General features: G+C 33.0%; 1 protein-coding gene across 2 annotated transcripts; it reads right to left on the bottom strand.

The window, feature by feature from the left end:
- Positions 1-13946: 13946 nt before the first annotated feature.
- LOC114372122 (protein LONGIFOLIA 1-like) lies at positions 13947-17190 on the bottom strand. 2 transcript variants are annotated; one of them, XM_028329535.1, is made up of 4 exons: positions 16894-17190; positions 15597-16808; positions 15288-15480; positions 13947-14770 (listed from the first exon to the last, which is right to left on the bottom strand). In XM_028329535.1, exons 1-4 carry the CDS (start codon positions 17035-17037, stop codon positions 14187-14189), a joined length of 2133 nt encoding a protein of 710 aa, XP_028185336.1. In that variant the 5' UTR covers positions 17038-17190; the 3' UTR covers positions 13947-14186. The 2 variants fall into 2 exon arrangements, with proteins under 2 accessions (XP_028185336.1, XP_028185338.1); XM_028329537.1 differs by having other exon boundaries at positions 15600-16808.
- Positions 17191-17498: the final 308 nt, after the last annotated feature.

Genomic DNA, 17498 nt, shown 5'->3' with positions numbered 1-17498 from the left:
AAGGATGATGGCCCAATAGAAGTTGGGATAAGTTAAACCACATCCATGTTGTTGTGAACCCAAAGGAAAATCTGGATCTTATGCTCGCTGAGTGTTAATCCACGACTAATACTAAGATTTTTTGAGAGTCCATTTTTCAAATAATTAATAACAGTAATTGTAGTTTTGCACATTGTATTTATTTTTGAGAATGAGATTTTACCTCTTTCAATTATTTTATTTTTTATATCCCCCCTCATTATATAATCTTTAAAAACTTATGTGAGTGATATTGTTTTTTTTAAAGATTTTATATACATTTTTTAAAATTAAATTATTGCTATTATGAATACCTTATTATGTTAAAATTAAAATTAAATTAAATTAAGTTTATTTTAAATTATAATTACAACTACTATTGTTTTAAAATTAAAATTAAGTGATATTTATTATTGTTATTGTTGGTCATTATATAAGCCTTTTAAAAATTGATTATTAAACTAATATTTTAAAGGTTAAATATCTACTTTTTATTATTAAATTAGTCTTTCAATAATAAAATTAATTATCATATTAGTTTTTAAAATAATAGAAAAAAGACTATGCAGTGATAGTGTGAAATAAGATAATATAGTTCATCAATTAAAAACTAACATGTATAATAAAATTGTTAATTTTACAATAATTATGAAAAGTCATACTACCTTAAAAGTCATGCAGCATACTAACATTGATATGTGATTGAGTGACAGTTTAATACCTTCAGTGTGTAGCCATTAAATTCTTAAAATATACTTTTTTGAAATTTTAAATATTTAAATATTAATTTGAAAACAAATTCGTAAATGTGTGGAATTCAATTTATTTAAAAAAATCCAACTTTTGCTTAATTTCTTGAAATATTTTTTTAAAAAAAGATGAATTATTTTCTCAAAACAAAGCTATTGCCAAACGAGTACTTATTTTATTTGCTCACTATTTTTTTGGTGAAGAGTAATGAGGTGATAAATAAATTTAAGATTTCTTATAGTTATTAACTATTTGAGGAGGGTACAGTTGGAGCACATTCCATCAAGCATGAAATGCAAACAACCTTCCAGTCCTATGGGGAACAGAACAGATTGAAGAAAATTTAAGAAAAAAGGACTATGCATTATGATATAAAATCGTGTTGCGCTGATTAATACCCTAGACATCATGCAATAGGCGTAGTAAAGCAATCATTTCCCAATTTTTGCATGCATAAATAACATAATGGACAAGCATATGCAGGTATATATCCTTTTACTTTCTATCCTATGTTTTGTTCATTTTTGAATCTAAAAAGATTAACCGCATTAGTTTAACCATGTGAAGGTGAGAGAATCGGAGGTCGAGGGGAGAAGAGAAAGAAATGTAGTTCACATAAAAAAATGCAGGTCAGTTTAGCTTTCATTTCTATTTGAACCTTTTATCTTTAACAAAGAACTGTCGTGGATTCACCAACCTAAAGACACCCTCTGGACTCCAATTATTATGCTCCATTTGAGACTATGACTATATATCATGATCACTATCCAAGGTAATGCCAGTCCCAAAATCATGATTTTTCATTCCCATCATTCTAATGATTTCACCCAAGCAATCTAACATCTCCCCCTCCCCCGCTCTAAATTTGTTTAAACGACAATTAGCAACTTTGTACATTTTATTTTAATGTAAATCAAATTAAAAATAAAACAAAACATTATCACTATTAAATAAGAGTAAAAAAAATATGCATAAGGAGCTTTTGAGAGGAACAAAAAATAATATAAACATTAAAGCAAAAAATGATATATTTGACAGAAGAAGAAAAAAAAGACACATGACTCAATAAGAAAGAACACAACTTGTTTTTAAAAAAATGCTTTATTTAAAGAGTAAAGATTTAAATTTATAATAGAAGAGTGAATATATGCAGGTTCTTAGAAGAGACAAATTGTGTAGGAATGTGTATCAACCTTTGCAAACTCCCATCTCAATCGTTTATAAAGGATTCTCTGGGTATTTCAGTCAACATGGTCCCTAGTAAGTTTCCTTAACAACTATTTTTATGAGCACATTCCCATGGCCAAAGAGAGCTACGTTTACATAGACGAATTTAATTTGCATCTGAAGAGCAATTACTCAATAATCATTGAAAGATTCATTGAATATTGAATACCGAATATCGAGTATTAAGCCATATTATATTTATCGTGCATTACTAATATTCTAAGGACGAACACCGGTTCGGTACTGGGATGTTATTATAAAAATTGTATTGTATTTTATTTTATAAATATTGTCGTAACTCTATTTATCAATTAATAATTGAAACAATTGTTTTACTTCTGATAATATAGATACACTTTTCAAACCTCACTAAATCTTGTGTTCATTTGTACGTGTTTACTATGATCTTTAAAATTCATGTTATTAATATTGCTAACAATATTAATTTTAAAGTAATATATAACGAAATATAGATATGAGATACATCATCAATAATTAATGAAATGAAGCTTTTCTTTTAAAAAAAAATTCTTTAGAAGACTAACATTGGATATTTAAGAATACCTTATTTTTAGAAAGAAAGAAAAAATAATACTTTTTAAACTTCATAAAGTAGCCCCTAGACATGACATCATATTTCTCATGAACCCACCGCAACAAATGAGTTCAATTCACCAAAAGCATTGAAAATCACATCAAGAGGACAGAATCAACATTATGCATAAGTCATTTCGAGGAATAAAGCTTATTTTACTCGCAGATAACAGGACCTCGTAATTGACCACGGTAAACGAGCAAAATTCCTACAAGTACATGAATACACGATTGACTAACCCTCATTAATCAACTAATTAAATTAAATGGATATATATATATATATATATATATATATATATATATATATATATAGAGAGAGAGAGAGAGAGAGAGAGAGAGAGAGAGAGAGAAAAGAGAATTTTGATTGTTACTTTGTGTCTTTTGATTTACAGATTTTGATGACATGAGTTGTGAGATGATATTTGGCCAGGATCCCCCAGAATCAACTGATGATCCAGCACTCAAGCAGCCGTGTTTTAAACTATGTAAGATATTTCTTACATTAATTTACTCTTAAGTTTTCAAAGTATAGCAAAAATTTAAGAAACATTCAAATTAATGTAAAAGGTTATTAGTTATAACTTCAGACAAATAGAATGTAACTAAAATTGTCTGTTCATGTATCATGCAGGCAAGGCAAAAAGAAGCCATGGAACGAATTGCCTCGTTATTAATTAATGCAGCAGGTGAGGAAATAATTTCAGAAAACATCCATTCAATACTATACACTAGTTAATAAATGAATTTAATTTGTTTCTTTTATGGTCACATTAACTTGTTCATATGCAATTCTAGTAGAAAAGTGAGAAGCATTACTAAAATTCCAGTATGAATTAATTCTTAATGTTTACATTAATTAATTTGTTTAAACTGAGCCTAGGAATATTCTTGGCTATGTGCTTACTAGGATTGAATAGGGAATGACATCACAGGTGCCCTATAAACCAAACTAATTTTCATTTTTGGGTGAGAATTGTTTTGAGTTTTGACTGAAGATTGATTTGTTGTAGGGTTTCAGGTCAGCAAGGAAGAAACAAGAATGGCCCACCTTTCATATGCTGACAAAGCTGAGACTCATCACCCATCGTTTTTATTAGGAAAACAGCTAAGTGGTCCAATGCACTTTTAGCCATTAACGTCTCATCTGCAATTGGATTTCCGTCATTTCAATACTTAGAAAGCTATAAATTGGCGCTCAAGTATGCAGAAGTAGAGTAAGTTGACACTGGAATATTTATATGGTATATACATTGGTAATTTGGAATTGGCATAGTGTTCTTTCCAATGCCATTTTCTTCCTCCTTTTTTTTTTTTTTCTTAATTCATATATTGCTATAGTATAGGATGATTGTTACAATAAATAAATGATTATTGATTACTGTAATTTTCATTTTTACTTAAAGGAAATTTTAGCTTTTAAATCGGTAATTATAAATTGTTTTTAGTCTTTAATTTTAATTTTTAATGCACGTGAATTAATTTAGTTTCTAACTTTATTATGCATCAATCAATTTGATTCCTAACAATAATAACTATGAGATCTATTGATAGTTATTAAATTTGACAATGATCATCAAATTTAGAGACTAAATTAACTTATCAGTAATACTGCTACTATTTAGTACAAATAAATTTTTACAAGACTGAGCATAAAAAGTAAGAACAAGTAACCATACATGCTGGGTTTATATAAAAAAAGATGTTTTTGTGTGATTTTCTTAACTAATCACATTCCTTCATAATGTCTTCAAATACTAAATAGCATTTACCTTAGGATCAAATTTTGTGTTAGGATCGAACTGGTGATATCATTTACAGAATGAATTGATTGACAACTGTCAAAATTTGCCTCTAAATTTACTTTTTTTTTAATAATATTAATATTTATAATTTAAAAAATTAATCTAGTATATTATTCATGAGTAAAGGAATAGTATCTAATTAAAGGACACTCTAGACTTCAAAAAAAAAAAAAAAGACACTATAGAACTTCATTATTTAAAACATCCCATCTTCCTTTTCATCCCGTGACGATTTTTTCTCAAACAGCAGAAAGAATGTGCATTATTAAAAACAATAGACCAAAAATAAAGAAAATCACAAGGTGTGCCATCTTGGTCAAAGATTACATCGTATAAGATTCCCAAACCTATCCAACGTCCAAACTTAATAATGAACCCCTTATCTGCAAAAATTAAAAAAACAAATACGCCGCCTGGATAAGTCTATTAATTAGAGGCACCAAAAAGCATAATACGTCACGAAATTTAAGTCAAATTTTTTCTCTTTCTATTCACTAAAACAAACCTTTTCCACCTGTTCATTTTCTACAAAACTAAGGATAATGCAAATGAAACAAGAGAATTTGATCGATTACCAAACAACATGCAAAACAATCGAGAGTGAGATTGATTATTATGCTGGGCAGTGGGCACATTCCTGAAAAACACAATATACCAGAAATGCCTCGGTGAATTGCACCTTCATTACTAAACTAATGTAGTGTCTAATAAGTGTCTTGCATCAGAGTGATGGAATTGGCATCTCTAACAATATGATGGACCGTCCCATAGCGAGGCACAAGACAAGACCCTCCCATAATTTCATCAAATACCGGATTAGTTCAAACAATAATAAACTTGTCCTCTATGTGTTTATGATTAATTTGCTAAAAATAAGAGAGGGATAGTATATTATTCATATAATATTTTGTATTCTCTTCTTGACATCATTATTTTAGTTTACACGTTTCTCATCTTTTTCTTTTGTTATATTAATTATACAAAAGAGAAATGCTTATACCTGAAAAAATGGAAACCGGGAGAGGGAATAAAAGGAGCGAGGAGGGGAAAAATGAAATAGATACCCCATCATCAGCCCATCTTATTTGACATTGAGAGAGAGAAAATTTAGATATCATAAATAATATGATGTAAGAAAAGAAAAAGAATCTTGATCTCCAACAATAATGTTTTTAATTTTTTAACCGCACAAATATAGTGATTCTAATAAATGACTAATCTTAGCTATTAAATTTTACGAAAATGAATGACAAATATTAAAAGTAACTTTTTAAAATAATTTGATTCTTTCTATTTTTTTATTAACCATAATATTAATATAAAATATTTATGGTTAAAAGTAAAAATAAAAAAGAAAGTATTCATCACCGAAAATAATAACTAACTTCCCTTAAAGATCGTGAGTGCACAAAACACATGTATTCTCTCCCAAAATGGTTATTGATTCATCCTCATTAAAATTAAAATAAAGCATTATGCATATATTTTCATTTCAAAAGTTAATCACCATTGGTTAAAAAACTTCATCCTTTTGCTTTTCGGTTTGAACGTTGAGGATACAGTTCCAAAAGAAAGATAACCAAAAAAATAAAGAATATCACATGAGTGCTTGTAACACATACGACAAATTTTCCCATTTGGGGTAGTTTTAAAAACTTTTTCCCCATATGGGGTGCTTTTAAAACTATTTATCCAAGGGGACTCTTTTGGACGTAAGCTGCATGCATGGTCAAGTAAATCGCCAGTGGAACTGACGGGTTTGCTGTTTGTGACTGGACTCGCCACTGCCAGTGGTGATAAGCACATGCAAAGAGAGCAAATCGCCAGTGAGACTAGCGATATAGGTGCAAGGTGGAAACCGCCAGTCAAACTCGCGAGTTCCAGACTGTTTCGTAGGCCAACTTTTTTCAGGCTTTTTCAGGTGGCAGGTGCTGTTTAGCTTTTTCAGGCCAAAAGGCAAGTTGCAACTGTCATTGGCGAGTTAAGGGCAAGTTGCAATTGCAATTGGCGATTTAGGGCCAAGAAAATAGCCATTGGAAATGGTGATTCAGTGCCTTTATAAACTCGAAAAAAAACCTCAGTCATGCTGTGTGTTCAAAACTGCATTTTAGTTGTGTGTTGAAAACTGCAAGTTCACAGTGTTGGTGTTTTTTCCCAAAGCGATCAAAACTGCATTTTAGTTGTGTGTTGAAAACTGCAAGTTCTCAGTGTTGGTGTTTTTTCCCAAAGCGAGTTTGTTGTGTATTCAAAATTGCAAGTTGTTAGTGTTGGTGTTGTGCGTTCAAAGTTACATTTCAATTTTCAAAAATTGTAAGCGTTTCTTGAGATTTAAATTTGTGCGTATAAGGTTTGAAATTTATTTGTTGAGGCAAAAATTTGTGAATCAGGTTAGTAATTTTGAGTCAAATAATTTGTATTATAAAATATTTTTTAAGTAATTTTTTAGAGCATTTTCAATGTTTTGTTTTTAATAATTTTTTAATTAAATTAGTCTTATATTTGATATGCTTCTTTGTGGGTATAAAATAGAAATTTTTTTTGATGATATTTATCTAAAGAAAATATTTGAGTCCCGAAAAAAATTGGTAAATATGAAATTTTTAGTATATATTTAATTAGATTAGGTTGGTATTAATACTTTGTTAGTGTTAAAAATTGATCGAGCGTGTATTGTGAAAAGTGTCTAAAAGTAAAAAAATTTGTAACATCATAATTATTCGAAATAAGTATTTTTAGTGTGGAAATTTATTTTAATATAAAGTTATAGTAAATTTATTTTATGAGCATTTAACTTGAACGGTATTTAAAATTAATTTTTTTTTCCATTATATTTATTTGTAGTATGTAAGTTGAAGTTATTATTATGAAAATGAATTATTTATAAATAATACTAACTTTATTTATGGTTTATTTGGGCTTTAAAATTAGTACCTAGGAATCGTTTATTTTTTTAAGTTTTTACCATGAAAAATATTTAAAGTTAATAAATTTTATATAGAATAATGTTTTAATGTAAAATTGTGTTAAAGAGACTTTTTGTGATTATATTTTACTATTTTGAATTTATTATGATTAATTAATTAAAATATTTTTTTTGTAGGTACACTATGAATTCGGTTATAAGAGTGTTGTATTTCAATGGAAGGGTATATGAAGATAATGATGGTGTAATATTTGAAGGCAGTAAAAAAGTGATTCAGATTAAACGTGGAATTAGTTTTAGTGCTTTGAAGAAAAAAATTGGAGACAAGGTAAAGTTACAAAATAATGAAATTATTTCTGCTATCAGTTGTAGATTTTTAGTGTCGGGAAAATATATTGCCTTGCAAATCTGCGATGACAAAGACGTTGTAACGATGCTGAAAATTTTTAAACAACAACAAGAAATGTCAGTTCTATAATTCTACATAGAAAAGGATGTGGCTGGTGGTTCAATGTTTCATTCTGCAAATTCGCTTACATCATGTGGAAATTATTTATCTAATGATGAGACACAACCGCCAACAAATATGAGCAATTTACATCTTCACGAAGATGATGATGATGATCATGATGTGGCTGGTGGTTCAATGTTTCATTCTACAAATTCGCTTACATCATGTGGAAATTATTTATCTAATGATGAGACACAATCGCCGACAAATATAACCAAATTAAAATACATAATAAAATTAAAAATTGTTACACGTACAAAATTTTTACACAATAAAACTTAAAATAATATCTAAAATACTCTACAAATAACATAATTAAAAATTAACATAGCAACATAAATTGAAATAAATGACCAAATTAAAATACGTACTTAATAAAATTATAAAATAAAACACGTACATAAATTTAACACAACAAAACTTAATTTATTAACTAAAATACTCTACACATAACAAAATTAAATATTAAAATACCTACATTAATTTAATTAAATGACCATATTTTTTTCCAATTATTAAAATTTAAATTATATAACAAATATTATACACAAAAAAATGGTATTAAATCAAAAAAATTTCATGGAATAAAAAATTTAAAGAACGTATATATAAAATTAATAAAGTATCATATATTTTAATAAAAACTATAATTCAATAAACTAAATAATATTCACATTCTAACTAAACCTAAAATACCATATATATAATACAAATAATATCATACAAACCTAATAAATCTAAACCAAATAATAATAACATAACAACTAAAATTAACGTACAAATAATTTTCACAAATAATAACATGCAAATTTTAAAAATCTTAACAAAATTATATTAATAAATCAACTATAACTAACGTACAAATAATAATATACCAACTAAATCATATTTAAACATACTACTTAAAATTTAAAAGTTTCACCTAACATCAACAAACTTAGCATATCTATATATAAAACAATTAATACTATACTAATTTACAAAATTTTTAAAAAATAATATTATCAAATTAACTAAAACTAACCTAACAATATATATATATATATATATATATATATATATATATATATATATATATATATATATATATATATAATACAACATATATTTACCAGTATAAAATACTTACCAGAAACAAAACAAAAAGAACAGCAATGTAGTGCAGTAATATGAAGAAGAAGAAAGCGTAGCAAGTGTAGTTGAGTTCCTGCTTTTATAATGGACACGTTTGAAATAAAGCAAATCGCCAGCCAGCTTGGCGATTCCGGTGAAGCGCATCCCGCCATACTCATTGGCGAATCCACCCTGCTGCAGCTGCAACCCTGCATGACTTGCTGCATGGCCTGTGCCACTGACGCCTAGCCCTGAGGCCTACGTGCTGGGAACTCGCCAGTCAAACTGACGGTTCCCCTTGCTGTAACATGTCGCCACTTCGAATGGCGAGTTGCAGTCAAACATGTGCATATCGCCACTGACAGTGACGAGTCTAGTCACCAGCAGCAAACCCGCCAGTCCCACCGACGGTTTGCTTAACCATGTATGCAGCTTACGTCCAAAAGAACCTCTTTGGATAAATAGTTTTAAAAGCACCTATCTGGGGAAAAAATTTTTAAAACAACCCCAAATGGGAAAATTTGCCTAACACATACATGGTCTCAATGTATCTTTACCCGAATGGAAAAGGTACGAAAAAACTTGGAATCGGAAGAGGAGTGGCTAATTGTCAACAGGCAGATGCCAACAAACATTTAGTTCAATCAAGGCCCCACATGCCCTTTTGGTGAGGTGTTTAGCAGATAATTCGGCCCACTATTGTCTATAGTATTATTTTTAGAGTACTTGATTAAGAGCCCTTTCTTAAAGCTTTTACTAAAGGTCAAAATATATTTCCTTAAAAAAAAAAAAATTCAAGATATTTACTTTGTTACTTCCTACTTCCAGTTGAATGTACCTTTTATTCTCTATCTTTTTTTTTTTATCACAATACCACCTATCCACCCCCAAAACAAGGTATATCTTCAACATTTTCCTTTCTATAAAAAGTAATATACACAAATCATCTTTTATTTTAAACACCCTATTAATATCTCCAATTTCTCTCTTCATGTAATGTCATCAATTCTATCATACTTATATTTTTCTTTTATTCTGTCTAATTATTGGATAACACATTTAGATTTTTATAAACCATAATTTCTATATGAAGGATCGTCCAAATGTTCTCTTTGCATTATCCAACACAATTAAAAATAAAAATCTGTCTTACTCGGTATTCCTTGTTTTTCAATTATTGTCCCGTATTGTTCTCACGCCGTGGCCACCCTCCCATCCTCTTATATCAAACATTAATAAGGAGTACTTAACATTGGCAACAAGTTCATTTATCACAAGGCCGTGGAAGGAGACAACAGTAGTTAGTAGCCATGACAACCAATGAAGACAAGGAATGGACACTTTTAATGAGTTTTGGAGCAGTGGCATGTGCCTCATCCACTTCTCTTTCACACAAGCCTTGTACGTGGTTAGGTTTGTGCCCTTTTGAGGAGACACAAAACCCTAATCCTTGGATTTGGTTGGGGGTTGGCCAATGGGCCAAGAGGCTTAAAGAAAAACAAAATGAGAGAAAAGGGTTAGACAGAGGCCCACGTAGGATTAAAAAAAAGGCTGGAAAGTCTGCTACTCTGGTACCATATGCTGCTTAGATAGCTCCCCACTTGTCACTGCCCCACCACCATGACCGAACCTTTGGTGCTTAATAATATGAGAAAATAGTGCATATATACGATTTTGCCAAATGATATCGTGGTTAAAGATCTAATGCCAACTCTCCCACCATCTTTATAGATGTGGATTTGAATCTTCTTGACAACATTTTCCTATTTGATGGCCAAAATTCTTCTAGAGATTAGTTGAGTACCTATAACGGAGTGAAATTCTTGCGCTTTGGGCATGTAAATTTATAATCCTCTAGGTGAGTATTCGCTCATATATAATCCAACATGTCATTGACGCCATATCTCTCCGTTTTTATAAGAAAAAATAATGTAAATTTGATTACTTTTACATTAGTTATAAATTATGCAAATTATGCTTTCTCATTGATTCACACTCAACTGTATGAAATATTTTACATTGGAAATGCATAGAAATTAAGCTATAATAATATTATGGACTGTTCATGGTCAAGGGTTTGGAATGCACATGACTTATTGCAGACGTATAGATTCGAAGTTGTACCTCCTATCGCCCTATAATTGAGGAAAGAAAAAAGAAAAGATAAGGAGCCATGGGGAATCATGGCATAGCATAGCTGTTTAAAAAATAAAATTAAAAAAATGTAAAGCCTCAAACTAAATAAAAAATAACAATAATAATATAACTTGAGAATATGATTGAACATGAGTTAACAATACAATATAACATAAATAAGTACAAAGGAAAATAAATATTTAGAGGAAAATTTTTAGATAGTTTGGGTTGAAATACTCAGGTATTATCCTTTGAGAGAACATGTCCTCACTGTATGGGTAAGAGAAGATACGACAATTCGTTGCTCAATCGTTTGCCAGTGAAAAAATTCCTGAATCTTTTTAACATTAATGTTTTTTCTCTAAAAAATTTAATTTTTTTATAAGAACATGAAGAGAAGAAATTTAGAAAAATAGAAAAAAATATTATTGTTCGTAGTACCTAACAAAAATATTTGTCTACTTGTGTATGTTGGCGGAAGAAGGAGGAAGAAATATATAAACATAAACCCAATTATCCAGGAGTAAAAAGTTACTCAAAGTAAAACTAATACACCTAGTAAACTTTGGAACCCAATATAAAAAAACACAAATATAACAAACAAAAGTTACTTGTATAGTTATTAAAAGTAAAAAAGCAAAATATTAAAAAATAAAGATTCTAGTTTTACGTAATAGATTTTAAAATAAATATTTTATTTTTATAAAAAAAAATATAAGTAATATATTTTTATAAATTTTAAATTACAAGAGTATGAATTATTGGATCTGCATCATGTACGTCCTTGTTGTCATGCTACATTTGAGATCCAACGAGTTAGGTTGGATGACGCGTTGCCATCAAAGTAGTTAATGTAACTATCCTGTAACTAATTAAGGAGCCGATTAAGCAATTGTGGGCCAGTTGGTACTTGCTCTATTCATCTGTTCTCTCGTCACGTTTTCTTAATTGGGCCGAATATTTGGATTAATTATCACTTCTTAAGGATGGGAATGTAATTAAAAATAGAACTATAGGAGAAAGCAGCACAGAAAGAATAATCAAGTATGCATCATCCAAAGATATTATGTGTATTGATGCATGAATTATTCGTTGACGGATGTTACATTTTCATTGATGAAGACAAACTAATATAATAATATATATCTGACCATATGTGATTTCAATTATGTCAATCTCATTTTAAAGGATGCTTATGATATACACCATTTATAGAATACGGGTATTTTATAATTTATTAGGTCAAATATTAATCACATTCATAATGTTAATCTAAGAAAATTTTACCTACAATAAAAATTAAATATAAATTCTTTCATTAAATAAATTATTCTCATTATTATGAATATAGTACGGTCAATACTAGTGCACCAATCATGTCAATTATACACACCATGTATGTGAGTATATAGTATTTGGTCACGTGGCTGACTTAGTTAGCGAAGACAGGGAGAGTAGGCCCTATTGAGACTGAGACACAGAGGACCCAGAGTCTTGATACCTCCATATCCAGGTTTGTCATGGCAATTTCCCAATCGGAAATATCGGCATCAAACCATTTTCATGGCAGTTCCGAAACTGGACAAAACCAACTTAATAGGTGTTGTCTCTAGGTTACTTCTATGATTTCAAAACAAGAGAAATGTCCATCATGGCAACAATGCATTCTTCAATTATCATTATCCGCTTGTCAGAAAAAATAGTGGGAAACAAAATGGGGTACTGACATAAAACGTTCAAAACTGAGGGGGTAAGTCCATGATTGGAAGCTTATCACATCATTGAGTTCCCAGGTGAGTTGTCACTCTTAACTGCGGATAAATGATTTTCATAGGCCAAATAAATCTAACTCACTGATTAAATATGATGTTTGAGTGTTAATATTTTATTTTAATGGATAAAAAAAATTGATTTTAATAACAAATTTTAAATATTTTTTTTTAAATAAAGCACTTATCTTTTGTTCAAAACTGGATAGATGGGGGTTACTCCATGAATTAACAAGATATTTTTCACGTATTCAAATAAGTTAACATTGTCCAAAACGTACCTTTTGTAAATACTATTAGATAATCCAATTTAGATTTCTTAGATTTGAGTCATTAAACAGGATATGTTGAAATTTTTATAGATAGAGCGAGCTACTACTGTTTAGTAAATGCATAGGCAAATTGTGTATGAATCGGATAGGATGAATTCCATATACTAAATGAGACATTTTTTTGTTTCCTTTTTCTTTTCTATCCCAACACATAATTCTAATTATATGCTAATGCTTGCAAATGTGGAGTGAGCATTGAGCAACTACAGAAAGTATAAGATGTAAAAAAAAAAAAAAAAGCAGAAAGAATTTGATAGAGAAGCTTACGAATTGTTCTAAAATAAATCTGAAGAGTTTGGTAGTCGCGTGAGTTGCGTGCAATTTTCAAGTTGCACCAAAAAAAATGAAACCAATTGTTCGGTCCAAGTGGTCACCAAACGTGCTGCAGGGTAATTTTAAATTGCGGCGTAGCCTTTTAGTTGCCTTGTAGTTGTAGGACTTCTTGCCAGAATTAAGGATAAAAACCCTCTAATCATTAATTTAATAAGTTTATGGTAACACAACCTCCCCAATAAGCAAAAGCCCATATCATTGCTAACTTTTAGATATTTGTGTTCAGTGGTAGTTTGCCGCTTGGCATTATGCTGCGATTAAACAAGAGTTTGTTTTTCTCTCGTGGCTCATTATGTTTTTGATTTTTGACATCATACTCATCCGAATTGTTGCATTGTAAATAGCAACATCTCTATCCTTCCAACTTTTAATCAACCACACCTGAGACACCACCCCACCCCCACATAAAATAATAATTAACAAAAACAATAAAAATAGGCCAACATTTCATTCATTCATCTCTATATTGAAGAAAGCCAAGGTCAGATTTTGCCTAGATTTCAGATTAAAAATTTCCTGATTTCATTGACAGAAACTAAAAGTAAAAATCATAATAAAGCAAGCCAAAAAAGAAAAGAAAAGAAAAATTAAAAAGGCAAGCGCGCGAAGATTTAAACAATGCGTGCGACTCTCTTTCTTTTTCTCGTTTTGTTTTTGATGTTTGTGATTGGAAATTCAAAAGACAAGTTTCCTACGAAGCGAGGGTAGTAGTAGCTTGTTGTTACATTGAGATTGAGGTGAAAACGAAGCGAGTTCTCGAATGGTTTCGCCAACAAGATCCTTAAACACAAGACGTTCGATGTCCAACACGACATCTCCCATCTCCACCGGCCATTCTCCCCACCCTCGCATCTCATCCGCCATGTCCTTCTTCAACACTCCGCATATCACCTTAAACAAGTCCTCCGACTCCCACGATTCCTCCCTCTCTCGGATCCTCCGAAACTCCGACCAGATCTGCTGCCTCTGTTCGCCGTACGACACCGCCTTCCACGGCGGCAATTGCTGGTTCCGGTTCAGGATCTCCTGAAGAGTGTCGAAAATCAACCGCCTCTGCAGCGTCGAAGCCTTCGAGGTATCTTTCCCCTTTAAACATTGCTGCTTCTCCAGTAACAGAAAAATGTCACTGTCTTCCGGCAAGTAAGTGCAAGCTCGCAGAATCTCCGACACGTAAGCGAAATCACAATCCTCGGACGCTGCCTCCTCGCTGCTGCACAATGCTGCACTCCACATATCATCTTCCGACTCCGCCGCTTGATCTGTAATGTCATTATTAATCATCATTATCATTAACTAACAAAAATTTATAATAAAAGAATTAAAGTAATTAAAAAATGGGAAGATTCTCGGTGGGACGATGAGAGTTCAAGAAGCGAGGTGAGTCAGTCCCACGTGATTGTACGATTAAAAAACAGGCACCGCACCGCACCGCACCGCATCGCATCGCAGTGTAGTGCAGTTTTGAGGTAAGAGTGAATGAGCCCAACTGAGTCATGCCATGTCAACATCCCTGGGATCAAATGATTGGTCCACATTGGTTGGGATTTTAAGAGAACAAACCATCCACTGTTCTCATACTTGTAGTTGCAAACAAAACATGCAGCTTAAAAATAAATAAAACGCCTACAGATTTACTTGCATAACATTAGAGTCTAAGACAATAGATGACGTACCCCAACTTTGGCTATTGCACAGATAATACGTCACCACAAAATTCAATTCCAATTATTACACAGAAGCTAATAAGTTTGGTAAAAAAAAAACAGTCTCACTCACCTTTGTAATCAATGTAGCGTTTTGTTATCGGGGATGGTGAAGACCAGTCATCCTTGTAAAATGACGAGTCAAGAACCGATACTGGACTCGGTTGCAACTCGTTGGCAGCTGTTATTTCTGCTATGCTGTTGAGAAGCTTATCGCACCTATCCAGCAGATCTTTCCCTTCCTTGTACTCTTCCAACCTGTACCTCTGCACCACCACCATTCCCATAAATAGTAATTAATTAACTCATTAAGAACATATATTACAGAAAATTAAAATTAAATGAGGCACAGTAACAGTTGGTAGTAATAGTAGTATACTACTACCTCTGTATCGGGATATGAACTAGTGCTGAAGCTGTTGTCTGAAATGGTGGACGATTCATCCTCTGCCCCACCCAACAACACCTTCTCCTTACGCTCATTATTTTTTCTCATCATCATCCTGGGCGACCCACTTGGCACTTGCTGACCCGTTGCATTTGCATTCCTTCTGGGACTCACCTTGGGCGAATGAACCGGAGACACAGAAACAGACACCCTCCTCGAATCAACACCCACTCTCCTCTGCGGTTCCTGCTTCCTACGGTTCGGACTCGAACTCTGTGTTCTACCTTGCCCCCTTACATTCCGTTCATTTTGTTCACTCCTCCGAGCCTCGTTGCCAACTCTGGGGCTCCGGCGAGGACTGGACCGGGGAGAATAATCACTCCCGGTCCGATTCACAGATCGAACCGGTTTCATAACCACAATGGGAGATTGGTTTGGTTTGGTGCTGTTATGCAAAAGCCCCTTGAGCTGCAAGGCTTCCAAGATGTGTTTCAGAGTGTGGAGATCCTTGGAAGGCTCGTTTATCCCACGCACCCGCAGCCTCCTCTCAATCTCTCCGTACACCGAAACGGTGTGTTTTGGCTCGGGGAAGAAATCGGCAGAGTCGTAGAAACTCTTCTTTAACCTCTGTTTCGGTGGATCTGCGGCGACTCTGCTGCTAACGAATCGTGAATCGATGACAGCGTTGTTGTTAGTATAATAACTGTTATTATTATTATTATTATTATTATTCTCGTGAACCACATTGGTTGTGACCTGAGCGGTAAAATTGTTGGGGTCGAAGAAACGACACTGCGTTAGGGGCAGAGGCAGATCTCTGGGGACTCTGGACTCGGACGCGGATCTCTGGAGCTTGGCCACGGGCCCAGGCCCGGGCTCGGGCTCCGAATCTGGTAAGGGCTCAAGGCCCATGAGCTTGGCAATGACACTGGTGGAACGACGCTGCTTGTCAGCGTCGTTTTCGGGAGGGATCTCGCCGCGCGGGTGAAGGTGTAGCGTTCCTTTCGCGTCCACGATGGCTCTGCTGTCAAGGGACAGCCTCGGAGCTTCTCTCGCGAACTTCCACGAGGACCGCGTGCCTTCTTTGAATTCGAGAACGGGGAGAGTGGGGACACTCGCCTTGGGCTCTGAACTCACGACCTCTCTGGGCGGCGATGGCGTTGAACGCGTCGGTGAGGCGGCGGGTTTTTCCGGCTCCGGCGAGGCCTGCGAAAGAGAAGAGAAACAGGGTTAGGTTGGGAGTGGGAAAGAGGGGAATGGTGATGTGTGAATGAAGTGTGGGAGGTGTTACCGGAGGGAGGCGTTTGTGGGAGTAGATGCGTTTTCCGGTGAGTATCTGGTGGCGATCGAAGATCTGAAGGAAACCAGCCATGCACCCCATCTGTTTGTGAATGTGTTTCTCCAGGTTCTGGTCGCGTACGATAGCCGTCGTCATTTTTTCTTTTACTCTGTTTTGGGGCTTTGGGTTTGTGTTGAGTGTGAAACTGAAACCTCTTGTTCCATTTTCATTTTTTCACTTACTAACTAACTACACAGTCTCATGATATGGGATTGGGATGGTGCATTTATCACACACTCCCTCCCTCCCTCCCGCTTTTTCTGCTCTATGAAACGGGGTCGCCACAATTAAACGCCAACGAACAGGGCCCAAAGGTTATTTTTGTCCTTCCACTTTATCCAAAATGACTACCGTGTCCTCCGGCTTATTTTAACATTCGGACATCGCTCCGCTTCAACCTCGTTAATATTCAACTATTAATCAACTTAATTACAAACAAAATTATAATTTCATTGCTGACGTTAAACAGTGAATTTCTGAACTTCACAAAATAATAATAATAATTTGTGAATAATTTTAAAGTCGGCAATATTTTTTAATATTTTAATGATAAAACT

The sequence above is a fragment of the Glycine soja genome, chromosome 10 (genome assembly GCF_004193775.1).
Source record: "Glycine soja cultivar W05 chromosome 10, ASM419377v2, whole genome shotgun sequence".
Taxonomy (NCBI): Eukaryota; Viridiplantae; Streptophyta; class Magnoliopsida; order Fabales; family Fabaceae; genus Glycine; species Glycine soja.
Note: the sequence above shows the minus strand (reverse complement) of the source record. Positions and strands in the feature narration are given on the sequence as shown.